The sequence below is a fragment of the Crocodylus porosus genome, unplaced genomic scaffold (genome assembly GCF_001723895.1).
Source record: "Crocodylus porosus isolate Cpor-Errol unplaced genomic scaffold, CroPor_comp1, whole genome shotgun sequence".
NCBI classification, from domain to species: domain Eukaryota; kingdom Metazoa; phylum Chordata; order Crocodylia; family Crocodylidae; genus Crocodylus; species Crocodylus porosus.
This window is the reverse complement of record NW_017728924.1, coordinates 15,238,633-15,252,925: the sequence shown is the minus strand read 5'-3', so window position 1 is coordinate 15,252,925 and position 14,293 is coordinate 15,238,633. Positions and strand designations below refer to the sequence as shown.

The window sequence follows — 14,293 nt, the reverse complement described above, 5'->3', positions numbered from 1 at the left end:
ATTGCGGAACCTGGTCTAAGATTTGCCGCCCCCCACAAAGGGTGAATGTGTGTTCGGTTCACTACCGATCTAAACTAAGGCATTTAACCCTAACCCTAACCTTAACCCTAACCCAGCCCTACTGTTTGCAGAGAGTCACAGATCAGGTTTAGTGCTATAAGATTTTTGCAACTGCTCTCTCTCCTGGTGATGACTTCTTGTTTGTGTAAACACAGTGGAGAAGTTCATTACAGCGACAAATTGTATAATGTGTTGTAATGTAACTGTGGGATATTGCCATCCCCTAGTTAGTAAATTAATTCTATATTATTATTCATATACAGAACACAGGACTCAACAAAGAATATTTGTCAAATTAAACAAAATAAACAGAGGATAAAATTCTTCCCTCATTTACATCGAGATAAATCCAGAATAACTCGAGGGATTTACTTCATGTTTACACCGTTGCAGCTGAGACCAGAATCTGACTTGTGGACAAGAAGGGAATTATCTGAGTTTTGGCCAAACCCAGAGTTCTTTTCTGGACATAACCATCATTTTATTCTCTGTCAGCTGTTCAGATATATATCTAGTAGTGTTGACAAAGGTGGAAAGTCAAGCTAGTTCCTTTACTGCAGTCCAGCTGGAGAGATGTGTTTAGTATAGATGAGATTTTTTTTCCTGTTTAAAAACATAACCCACTTTTTTTTTTTTTAAAGATCTTTTCCATTTTTCTTCATTTTAATTGCTACTCAGGAATGGGAACAGGAGTTTTTGGTGACAATGAAAACTAAAAATCAGCAATCGCTAACAAATAAAAAATGGAAATTAATCTCACTAAAGAGCTTACCCACTCCAGTCCCATTAAATCCTTGTCCTAACGAAAGGCTTTGGAGCACTGATGCACCTTATACATTGCATGTTTTACAGATAAGCTTTCCTCTAACCCAAACAAGCTGAAATAATCCATAGTTGGCAACTTGCAATAATAACAGATGTTGCCTGAAAAGTCATTTTCTTAATGCTAGTAAAAGTAGTAGTAATAATAATAACAATAACCATAATAATTAATTTACAGGGTCATGCTTACTTAGGGAAGAAAAGAGACAACCTTACATTTTCTAGTCTTTTTAATTACTTCTTCTGCCTGATCTACATATTTTCCATACTGGGTGTGTCTACATAAGACATTTACTGTGGAGTTCCCTTATTAGCTCTGGAGTATAATGTCACTGTCTATATGTGCAGTGCTATTAGGACAGACTAAATACAAGCGCTATCCAGGGTTATTTATTCTGCAGCAATGCACATATAGATGCTGGTAGGGCTGGCTGGGGAATGAGGGTGTTTCAGTGTGGGGGCTGCCTGCTGCCTAGCCCTGCACTGGAACACCCTCGTACCCTGCGCAGCCCCTCCACAGCACACAGAGCTGGGCAGGAGCATCTCCAGGCTGGCAGGCTGACCCCCCTGGGCCTCCTGCCAACTGGGGCTGATCTCATCCAGCTCAACGTGCTGCAGTCCTGGGTGCACATATAAACACAGTGCCTGGGAGAAATAAACTCCAGTGCAATATGAGCTGGAGTTTATTGCTTCATCTTTATAGCAATCGCCCGCTAAGTTGTAACAAGGACAAGGAGTGCTAACATAATTTAATATGAATGTTTTTAATGGTGTTTATATTAGTTTTTATGTCAAATGTCTACCTATTTTGCGTAGTATGTTAATAGGGGCAGACAGGAGGTGGATCCTTACGTTTCATTGAAGTGACAGGTCACTACAGCCTTACAGCTTTTGTTTAGGAGAGGTTTGTTTGTTTTGTTTCTTTTAAACCACACTTGACAATCTACCTTTAAAAAATCCAGATTTGGTCAGGAAAGCTAACTGAGTGGTTGCATCAGGGGTTAGTTCAGTGCTGCCTACCCTCACTCGCCAGTCTAGCACAAATCAGATCTTTTAGTTTACAAAGCAGATTGCTCAGCATCTCAGCCATTTTGATTTGGTTAGTGTAGGTCTTACAGGTGGTGAGTACAGCATGGTTTCAGTAATAAAGAACAGTATGCACAATCTGAAGATATAGTTGCTGAATAAGAGCGCAAATACCACAGAGTACAAAGCAATAACGGTTTAGAAAATCCTCTCTCACAACAGAAACGGCAGGGGAACAACCCAGAATGGTTCTGTCTTTGAAAGCGCTTATCTAATCCCTTTCTTCATTAGTCTGACTGCTGCCATGTTAAAATCCTTCATTAACAGCACACCTTAAATGCTGCTGTGACAGGAGCTGACTCAGCAGCCTGAGAAGTTTGGCTTTAACTTTCTGCATGGTGAACGTCGGAAAGCAGTGCCTGAGTCCTCCCCACACTCGCATGAATGAAATCTTATGATGCAGCTGCTCTGAGCCATCTCAGTGGCTTGGCTGGTGTGCCAACCTGTTCCTTCATGATTTCTACTGTACATGGCAAAGGTGGGAAGTCTTGCAGAAAATATAAGATATTCTCAGGCCCAGAGCTGGAGGAAATCCAGACTTGCTGGCTGCCTCTCTTCATTGCCACTACAGGAAGCTGTAAATCAGGCCACAACAAGTTAGCTACTGCCACAATGGAAGTGTGTGGGGGGGGACTTTGAGATGCCACCTTATTCCTGGTTGTATTCAACACTCTAAGCAGAAATACTGCAAAAGAAATTCTGGAAGCATTCGTTTTTTACAGTACTCGGTTTTTCAAGCAGGATCCAGAACATATTATACTTACTTTCCTCCAAAAGTTATACTCTAAAAATGTCCTCCGGCATGCACTTTGAAAGTGTAAATGTATTGCTAATATGCATACTAATAAGTATTCATGGATATTCTTGCCAAAAAAATTATGAGCGTCTTTTCTTAAATTCTTTCTGGAGTTGGGAATCATCCACTCAGGATTCAGAAGCAAACGGAAAGAGGTTTAGACAACCAATCATGCAGCACAAATAGTAAATACCTGAAGCCATACCCACTGAGTTGGTGAGCAACTTGCAGATTGTAATATGCTGATAAACTAATAATATCAACACTAAAAACACAGGTAAAGACATAAGTTTGTTCACGTAGGAACCGAGACAAAAACAGATTGTTTGTTGAGCAAACAGTTTCCTGCAAAGAGGTTGCCAAACTGAGCTCTGATCCTCTAATTCCTGCCTCTGGGACTGAACGTGCCGCGCAGATAAGGTGTTGGCCCTGCTCTAGGGTTTCCGGTCACTAGAGAGCTCAGACAGTTGAGCTGTCTTGTTTTTCAATTGCTTTATTACAAGGGTTAAAAGAAATTTGCCCTAACAAACTGCACCATGTTGCTAGCAGCTGACGTAGCAACAGATTGAGCACGTTACGTGGTGTATTAGGAACAGCACTTACAAATGATTAAAGATAATTCCCAATATAGTGTCCAACATAGTTCCAGTTCCCTGACCTTTCCATCTGTCTAAGCTTTAGCTTGTAAGCTCACTGAGGCAGAGCCTGTTTCTTATCCATGCCTCACACAACACTCTTCTTGGTTTGCCCCCAGGAACTACCCTGAATGGTGTAATAAATAATAATTGTCTTTTTGTTAGCTAATTTGAAATATCTAGGGACCGATTTCATTGTTCAGTGTCTAATATCTGGCACTGAGCTTCTCAATCTGTACTTGTGCTTTTCAGTTAGTTGCAGTATCTGGTACATAGCCTGAGGATGTTGTTGCCAGTTCTTCCTCCCAGCCTGTCTTTGTTCCCTTCTCTTAAGTTTCAGAGTGTTTTCCCCTGGTTCAATGTGATGATTAAATGAAGTGGTCTTTGATTTCTCTATGGTTGGTTTAATTAGATGGAATCCATTTCCAGGGTAGACTTTGGTGTCAAAGACCCGTTGTTAACTATAGCTGTGAATTATTGCTGCATCAATAAAAATAATGAAAAGGTTGGACGCTGGCAGAGCCATTAGGCATCAATGCTGCTATAGCTGGTTTTAGATTCTGAGACATGAGAGAAAGAAAGAAATGCAATTTTGCATTGAGACTTTCTTTCTCAAGTATTTCCATACCGGGTACATATGTCTAAACCTTCCCCTAAGCTTCCTCAACCGTCCCTAGGACAGTTCTGTTTCTAAACGTGCTTCCAGCCCCTGGGACATCTTTCCAATTCCACTACGGACCTCTTGCTGAAACTTTCTGTCTCAGATACGGGGGGCTATGGTTATGGATAGACCTAGATAGGCATTCAATATTTAGCTTTTGTGTTCTCCTTTGACTGTTGTAGGGTTTTTAGACACTGGTGCCATTCTCTTGCCTCTGGCATTGCAGGCAGGTTGGAATAGGCATCTAGAGAGATTCTAGACCTTATACAGGAGTAGGACATCAGCCATAAGCACCATGTATACACAATGCGAGTCATACATGCATTCACCTTGCCTCTCCTTGAATGCCCCCTACACACATCAGTTTCTTCCTTGGCTTACAGCGGAGGAGTTGGCTGCTATGGAGTTTGATACAATTATGCCATAGTTTACATATACCCTTGCTTTTCCTTAAAGCTTAGTAAGACCAGAAGCAGTAAAAATATCCCTCTTCCCCAGGAAAGCAGGACAGATGAGGAATAATCTTTTTATAGTGGAGAATTTAACCATTTCACTATGTTGCTAGCAGGTACCTGTAGCAGATGACTGTGTCCTTTACTCTAGGTATTGGGAACACCCTTGATTTCCTACATACTTTCAAGTAATAGTCTATTTTATTTTATTTAGCATTTATATGCCAGCCATCTTTGTTGTAATTGATCTGGTTCCTTCAGCCATCTTTGTTGTAATTGATCTGGTTCCTTCATTTTAATTACAAATACTCGGTAACTCTATGTGCCTTGGAGCGAATAGCATTCATGCTTAAATCAGGTTATGGGAAAAGGTCAGAGAACTCCTTTCCTTGACTCTTTTTGAACAAGGAGGAAGATCCCTACCTGATTATGAGAGCTAAACTAAAACTAGCCTGAATCATAGTTCTAACCTGGCTTTGGCAAGAATGGAATGGGTTTAACGCAGCATATCATTTCAGGGTCATGAAAGTTCACAGATTACAGATCTATTATATTTACTCACACACAGGGATTAAGGTAGATTTCCTATCATCAGCTCATTTGAAATAGGATTTTATGAGGTCAAATTTAAGTTAGCAAATGCTATCAAGTTTAATGGCCTTCTTTCAGCAGGTGCCTAAGGATTATTGACAAAGATCCTAAACTCACCTTTTATTCCTACAGTGTTTTCTGCAAAACTAAATTTCCCTCAGGGCTTATCTCTGCAATGTTCATTCTCTGGAAGATACAGGGATTGGTATCTGCTGAGATCTCATTGACTCATGCATCCTACTGACCTTTGAAACAAATTCAGTAAAAATTACAAATACTAAAAGTATTTTTTTGTATTCTTGTTCTTGGGACATTTACATTTGTAGTTCCATCTGTGAAACGGATTAATTTGGAGCCATCTGCCATGGGCAAATGGCTAATTTTGGCAGAGATGAGGAATGTTAGCATCATTTTATGGAGACATTTGCTGTGAGCCCTGATAGATACGAGCAAAACCGCTACTCAGAAAAGTGTTTGTCTAGACTGTGGACAGTAAGTAACCCAGATAGCAACTGATTAGAAGTTCATTTCTTAAGGACAGAAGCAGGGCTCAGGATTCAGCCAGAGTATAAATTTGCATTGGAAATGAACACATTGCCACAAGTTAAAAATTATGCCAAATTCATGCAAATCAAATGTACTGCACCAAAAGCTCTTCACTTCGCCTACATTATTTTGTAGAAATCACAAAGGATCCCACTAAAAGGGTCCCTGAATACTCATAAATCCTCATTCAAAATCCAAGGAGGTCAGTAGAAAGATTCCTATTGACTTCAATGGCTTTCTGACCAGGCCTTCTGGGAAGAATTTGTCAGGAAATTCAACTGCTATAAGAAACTGGATTAAAATTATTTTGCACAAAAAGTGGCTTCTCTTTGGTAGGGGAAATTAGTGCCCACACAATCTGTGTCTGAACATTGGTACTTGATGTTCAGTCCCTAACATAATTTTGACCAGCTACAGGTCTGACAGCTTGCTTTGTCCCTGCACAACCATCCATTCTGCAGGTGCAGGACTTCAGGAACAAATCTGGGGTGTAAAATGGAGGCCAAGCCTGCATTTCATTTTTGAAAGCAGCATCTGGTGGTAGACAGGTCCTCACAGCACAGGTGCTTGGAGCTTGTCATAACACTTTCAGCAGAAAGGTGCTACAACGGTGCATGCATGTAAGACTCCATACATTCCTTCAGCTGTGATATGCAACACTGCATATAGTGGGTATTTGCATAAATGGCAACATGCACATCACTGCTGAGAAAATGGTGGTGGCATGTTTTTGAATTAAAACACATTGTGAAGGTGTTTTCTGCGCGCTGACGTGCATTTCGCCATTTAAACAAACGCATGTGTGCAATGCAGCACCAGGCTCATCAGCTCGCAGGTGGCGCAGACTTGATTAATCTAATCTGTTCCAATGTGCTGAATCTCTGACGCATCAGAGCAGACAAATGTATGTGTATACATGCCCAATAAGCCCTATCCAAAAATCCTAGGAGGCAACAAACTGTCTCCCTGGACTTTAAGGGCCACAGGTCATGCTCTAAACTCATACCAAAGGTGCACTAATAAAGTAATCTAAAGAACCTTGCACTGCCACTGCATGTGCTGTCCCTGTTCTAGAGACAGAGGCTATGGACAGACATTCAAAAAGCTGGAGCCTGAATTGTTTCAGTCTTTGCAGGTTAGTCTAACTTGTCTAGATTGAACCAATTTGCAAGTGAACAGACATTCAGGAAATGCAGGCACATGCCTGCGGTTGCTCAGGCCAGAAGCTGGGGAGTGCTAAAATGTGCCCTCAGCTGCAGGGATGCTGTCCTGGGAGGCATGGCCAGCCCTGGCAGTAGCTTTAAGTGAACTGGCCAGGGAGAGGGTTTAAGGGGGTTTAATTCCCCCTTCCCTGTCCCACTAGCATGGACCCAGGCCATGCCACCATCCCCGCCCACCCCTGCTCTGGCTAGGGAGCAGAGGGGTGAGGCCAGGATGCCTGGGGACTCTGTTTTAAGTTAAACCAGGGAGGGGTCTGGGACAGACATTGCATAAATTAGTTTGAGCTGAATCGGTTAAGTCTGATACTACATTGAACCAGGTTTATCTCAAACTGGTTTCAGCCATTTTGAAACTGGTTTATATGCACTGAACTTATGTTCTGTTACAGATTTAAACCAGTGTATGATCACTAAGGGCATTTATACACATACCTTTTTGTCCCGTGACATGCTGGAAGTCTGCTGCTTTTGGAGCAGACTCTATTAATCGAGTCTGCTCCACACACGAGCTGATGTGCACTGTGCTATGCCACATGCAGTTGTATAAGTGACAAAATGCACGTCAGCATGCAGAAAATGGAGGCAATGAGCTTTTGAACTAAAGTACCTCTGAGATGTTTTAGTTCAAAAGTATGCCACAACCACTTTCTCAGCACTGATGTGCATTTTACCACTTATACAACTGAAAGCGTTGCAGCTCAGGGTGCTTTTCAAAGTGCCCAGTGCTGCGGCACTTGCACATGTAAAAATGCCCTTAAACTGGTTTGTGTGTAACTTCTGTCCCTAGTTAGAGAGTTACATTTCATTGTCTCACTTCCATCAGGAATAATTCCAATGGCTAGGGACAGACATTCAAAACTCCTGAGCCTGAATTGATTCAGTCTTTGCAGGTTAGTCTAACCTGGCTAGGTTAAACAGGTTTGTAACTGCACAGACATCCCCTCTGGACTGAAAAAATGCAGACACATGCCTGCAGTGGCTCAGGCTAGAAGCTGAGGGGTGCTAGAGCAGCCCTCCCTTCCCTTCTACAGTGCTGAGCTGAGGGGGGCATAGCAGGATGCTCTGTTTAGGGAGGGGTTCCCCTACTCCTGACCAGCACAGCAGGGAATTGATAACATAATATTTATCATCCCTAACTTAGAGTTTACCATGTCATTAAGAAAACAACACAGGGACATTACCAGCTACCTGTTGATTCTGCCTTTGTCCTGTCTGCCACAGCACAGGCTGTAGCCAGCATGTGATCTACTAGCTAATGCTGTGAGGTGTCTGTGTAAGGCAGAGGGGATGGGGCAATCCCTGCTTCACAGGAAGTAGGGAGGGGATGGGAGGAGCAAGGAGAAGCCAGCAGACACCTGCAGTCTCTGCTGAGCTCCAGCCAGGGAGCAGAGGGGAGGGGCCAGCTCTGCTGTGGAGCAGAAAGCCACACCCAGCCCAGAGCATGCTGGGATGCTGGGGGAATCTGGTTTAACTGAAACCAACAAGGGGTCTGGGCCAGACATTGCATAAACCAGTTTGACCCAAATCAGTTAAGTCTGATACTACATCCAACCAGGCTTATCTTAAACATCTGTTCTGTTACAGGTTTAAACCAGTTTCTGATCACTTAAACCAGTCTGTGTATAATGTCTGTCCTTAGCCAATGAAAACAAGATCAGGATCCCGCTGTAATGTCAAGTCCCCTGAGTATCTCTATCTTCTCCTTCCCATCGCCTATGATACATACTGACAAATGCAGCCTGCAGCAAGGAAAGCCTTGCTCTGAACGTCCTAAAGATCGGTAGGGGTCAGCTGGTGTAAATCTGCCTGGCTACAGACAAGATGATGGTTTTACACCATTTTATACCAGATGGAGGAGCTGGCACTTTTCATTCTCCATTCTTTGTGAGGGGGCTTCATTATTATTATTTATGACCTGCATTCTGGTAGAACCTTTAATCTTCAACATGAAGATTAAACATATATAACGTATATTCATTAAACATGGAATGAAAGAGAGGTCCACCTCTTTCTCCTCCCTAAAAATAGGCAAACAGCAGCTGGCAAATATTTTTGCAACAAGAAGCACCAATTTTGGCTCCTATTTATTCCCAGCTAATTGTTGTTTTAGGATGACCATAAAAAAGTAAAACATTAGTAAATACAGAAGGTGGTTTTCCTGACTTCTGTTGGCTTCATAGGTCATGTTATTCATTATTTTTCCATTATAAAAAGTTTCAGTCCTCCAACTGGACAGCAGGCACGACACTTGGATATCACCTATATCAAATAGCATGTAGCCAAAGCAAACACCTGGTAAATAATTTATTGCTGGCTCTGAAATTTGTTTGACTAAACTATTTTGTGAACACTTGGGAAGAGTAATTATATCCATATGACTGCACATGGAAAAAGAAGCTGTATTTTGTAACAAATATCCCTAGCAGTGAACAACACAGCCAGCTTTATTTCTCTGCAGAACCAGCTTTCCCTCTCTGCCCTGTTGCATTAGGACTCAGTCCAGCTGTGAGGGAAGCCAAGAGGAAGCTCACCTTTGTTTGCAGTGGGCTCCATAGACTTTCCACTGATTAAAAAAAAAAAAAGTTTCAATGACATGATGACCCTACAGCTGAACCCAAAATCTCCAAACCTTGGCCAGCATAATTCACTATTACTGAAGCATATTTTGTCATGAGTGGGAGTATTCTGCATACAAATGCTGAAGTGTCCGTAATGGTTTCATCAAAAGACCTAAATCTCAGTGCACAAAATTGTGGCTGTAAATTGCTGTGCTCAGGCAGAACAGACCTTATTAGAAACGCAGTCTTAAACAGCCCATGAGCTTTTCTTGCAGGTAAACCTAACAGGAACTAAATCTGCTTTACCACATCCCCATTGAGAATGCCCACCTATACCGTGCGTTTGTAGCTTTCCTCAAAGTATTTCTACTTGTCCTCAGCTCCTTTAAACTTTCCATGTAAACCAAATTGCATTTCTTTCTCTCTAGACACACTCAAGACTGACAGAGCCGCAGCACTGGAGAAGCACGTTGTTATAGTTACTGGCATATGACTTATCACTGCAATTGTTGGAGCACTTTCAGAAGACAACAGTTAAGCTGCAAAACTGCAGTTTAACAAAGGCCTGAAGAGTAATGGCTACCCAGCATCATTTAATAATGGGGTATGAAGTACTTTGTTGCCAACCCTTGTCACCTGCTAGAACTTGTCTCCGCTAGGTAGGGGTGATGCTCACAGGAGCCAGAAAACCCTCATAGCTCTTCCCTTATTTTTGCCTACTACCCAGAAATTCTCCCACACCAGACTTGGCCTAGTTGAGTGGGGATAAGGCAGAGCTCTCCGCCTGAGATGTCTGGTGTGTAAGAACATGCAAGGTTTGTTTTTCCACCCTCAGTGATCATATTTGCAGCTGACACTTTAGCAAACCATGCAAAGACTTGGGGCCAGGCACTTTTGCCTGAGTAACCACAGAAGGACCTGCTGTAATCCTGACCATGTATTTTCAGACAGGGTGACCTGACCATATTCAGATGGGTTCAGATAAGTCAAGATGATGAGTCAGTAAGAACTATTATGCTGAAGAGTGCTAGTGGTCTTCCATCACAGGACCTTGTTGCAAAGGCAACTGCAAGCCTTGAATGTTTGCAGGTGGAAAAAGCACTCTTCTTTGTGCGTGATAGCAGGGACAACTGGACTCTCGAGATACCCCGAACTTGGTGACAAGAGAGTAGGGAACTAGCCGGGTTTCTGAAGTTCCAAGACTGTATTAAACGGTTCAGTGACCAAGCAGAGGACTCCCCCAAGAGCCGAGCAGTGAAGCAAAGGCAAACAGACAGTCCCTAAATAAGGACAAGGCTGGTGTGTTGGACCTGGGGGTGTCTGCAGAAGGGATCTTCCTATATCTGATCATGTCCCTGCCATTGATCTGAGAAACACCCTTGTGTGCCTTGTGCAAATAAACCAATTTGTGGTAGGGAAATGCCCTGGTTCCACACCATGGATTTCTCATCTAAATAGAAACCACTGCCAAACAACCATTCTGTCCAAAACAGGGGAAATGGTTTCTTTTGTGTGATTTTAATGAACACTATGAAGACCGTAACCCACTAGGACTAGGCAGTGGGCACACATGGGCATACACTTCCTGTCTTGCAAATCATTTTCAGCTGCTCCCCGGTGTTAATAGGGTTTGTGGGGTACTTCTGTGAAAAAAATTTGATGGGGAGGAGCCCTGAAAGATACTTAAGGGACCTGCATTGATGCTGCTCTGACATTATCATAAGGGATCTGAATTCTGACAGAGGCATTAGCTTTGAGGCTTGATGTGTTAAGCTGTGTGTCCTAACTATGCTTAACTAGGCATTTCTTTTCCCTGAGTATGATACCAGTGTACATGAAGTGAATACCAATTGTTAGCATCATTTGGCTAATTGCTGAGACTGAAGAACCAAGGGCAACCAGTCCTGCAGGTATACTCCCACTGAAGCCTACAGAAGGAGCTGAAGCAAAACCACAGTGTTGAAACTCCGGGGCTGTTTTTTTTTTTTTCTGATCTGGTGACTTGCTTGCTTGAGCTTATATGCAAAATTAGAACCAGGGGGATTTTCTATCTGGGGATTTTTATTGGGAATACTGTACAATTCTGTCCATGTTTTACATGAAGATGGGTTTGTTTTTTTCAGACATTTGTCATGCCCACTGCAATTAACAGAAAAGTCTGCCCTTCTTTCACATAAATATAGCTGTAAATATAAAGAGGGATAAGTATGGGTTTATGCCCATGAAGAAAATAAATGGGTCCACTGTGAAACACAGTACTAAGACAAAGAAGTTGGGCCCATTTCTCAACCCCTCTAAAACTGCCTGGCACCACTGATTTCAGCTCTGTCACCTGAACCTAGCAGTGGCTGTGATGTATGAATGAAAAGCTCTGCAGTTTAAAAGACTAGTTTGGAATCCACATAGAATCATAGATGATTCAAATGAACTTGTACTTAACCTCACATAAACACTAGTAGTCCTCATTATACTAAAGGATATTTTCAGTACAGTTTTAGTCTAGCTTTGGCCCTTCCCTGTTTAGGGCATCTCCAGACAGAATATCCAGTCTTTCTAGAACAGTGAGAACACACTACTGTTCATTTCCCAATGCATGGTCCATATTTTGCCACAAATGCTGGGTACAGAAAAAGAGTATTTCTATTTAACTCTATCAGGAAATGTTATTGATCTATTTTATCTATCTAACGCATTAGTAATATCCTTCTATTTAATGTCTCCAGGATTTTAATAACGCTGCCGTAGCAGGTTGAATTGTTAGTGTTTCTGCATTGTAATTTGGACATTCTTCGAAGTTGGTTGTGATGATTTGAAGTATTTCGTAACTGCATTTGACTGTCTACAATTATTATTGAAAAGATGCACATTAAGGGCCAGTCTGTTTAATAAGAGAGATCCTCTCAATGATTAGATCATACTACTCCTTCAATTCTTTTATGCAATACAATGTGTTTCAGTAGATTTCAGAAAAGGAAAAAAAAAATTGGGTAGTGAAAGCAGGTTTTTTTTCTAGCCTTCTGCTCTAACCAAAGGATATGGAAAAAAAACTATAGAGAGTCTAACACTATGTTTAAGCTATTGAATTTGGCTACAGTATTTGTAAATGAAGAGAGAGAACAAGTATTGAATGATACAGCGGAATTGATAGCACTTGTGTCAAAGATCCAGACCCTAATCTTGCAAAAAGTTAGGCACATTAAAAAACTTTGAGTTCAAACACGTGACAAAAGACTTTGCACTGTGACTTACATGTGTAACCATTGGTGGGTATTGTCAAAGGGCCCCCTCTCTGCCAGTCTACAGAAGGCATGGGTTCTTATCCCTATGCCAGTTGTAGCTGCTTGTTTTCATTCTGGCAGTCTCTTCAATTCAGTCCTGGTGTGGCAGCCAAGATGATGGCATAAATGCTAACTTAAATTGGACTGCTCATTTGCTTAAAGTTAAGAAAATCCAGGACTGAGGTTTCATTTGGAAAAGCAATTGCAGTTTGCAGTAGCAATATAACAATACATAGCAATAGCTTATGCTTACACATGTGAATTAAGATTTCAAAAGACCCTAAATTACTAAACTGCAAAATATATTTCTATAATTCAGTTTGCTCAAATAGGAAAGATGAGACACGAAAAAGAGTACTTTATGAAACTGAAATTGCCCATGGAATAGAAGTTACAATTAGGCTGGAAACTGTCCAGCAGATCAGCACTGATGTGTCTTATAAAAAGCTTTGGACTCTTTCATGAGGACCTTTGTTTTACATTTCCCACATACGCTATCACCTCCAACAGCAAAGTAACTCTTCCCCTTCCCAAACCTCTTCTGGGGTACTGGCTCACAAAAAGAAATGCACTGAAGCAACGACCTGGGATTTTCTGTAGAAATGTCACTCAAGAAAACCTGTGCCCGGATTAGACCCACAGGAGCTTGCAATCAAACCGGGACCTAACCAAGCTGCTGGCAAACAGAATCTTGCTGGATATTGGACTAACCTGTTTTTCACCACTTGGTTTTCTGTAATTCAGAAGCAGCTCCACAGCCCCCACCACCTCCTTCCGTATTGCGTACAGCAGGGCATCCCCAACGTACACACTGTGGCTCAGCAGCAACTCCATGATCTCCAGGTTTTCATTCTCTATGGCTATTAAAAGGGCGCTGCGTCCAAGAGGATCCATACAGTTGATGTTGATGTTGTAGTAGATTTCAGCCTCTTGGAGGGCATGTTTCACGCTGGCATAGTCCCCCTTCTCTACAGCACTGAGGTAGGCCTTCTCTTCCACGGAGAGCTCTGCCTCTGCCCGCACAATCTGCAGTGGGATCCGATCTCGGTAGGGCGAGTAGTTTACTTTTTTGTAGTATAGCTGGGCCATTGTTCATAGTGACTGTGCAGCCTGTTAGAAGGGAAGAAGACAGACACTTAGTGCTGGCAATAACAGCAATTACTTGATTCCATTCCAGTGCCGCTAAAATTGCTGAAAATCCTTAGCAGGGAAGCTGATTTCCTGTACAATAAGTTTCACGTTCCCCAATGATCAGCACATTAGGGGCTATGTGGAAGACTAGAGGTTACAGTCTCATATTCAGCCGGACAATGCACAGGATAACACTGGTTGTACCCCACGCCAGTGCTCTTCTCTTCATCTGATCACCAGCCCCAGCTGCTGTTAATGGACGATCCATCAAATGTGTGAATAAATAGATTTCTCACCTCTGCTCTGTTTTCAGTCAGTGTTTTTCCTATCCCTTTATAATAGCTGGGCCAGACCTTCAGCTACTATAAGCAACTCTGCTCCACTGAAGCAAAGGAGCTATGTCAGCTTCCACCATTCTGTCATATTTAATGATATTTCTTGCATTATTCTTGCTCCT

At 42.1% G+C, this 14,293-nt stretch overlaps 1 protein-coding gene across 1 annotated transcript in view; it reads right to left on the bottom strand.

The window, feature by feature from the left end:
- The window catches only part of TRPC5 (transient receptor potential cation channel subfamily C member 5), a 113,656-nt gene extending 99,846 nt beyond the window's left edge, over positions 1 to 13,810 (bottom strand). Inside the window, exon 1 of the mRNA XM_019540388.1 lies at positions 13,417 to 13,810. Within this exon, the coding sequence (XP_019395933.1) occupies positions 13,417 to 13,794 (378 nt within the window). The 5' untranslated portion in view covers positions 13,795 to 13,810. The remainder of the gene's footprint in view (positions 1 to 13,416) is intronic.
- Between the last annotated feature and the right edge of the window lie 483 nt (positions 13,811 to 14,293).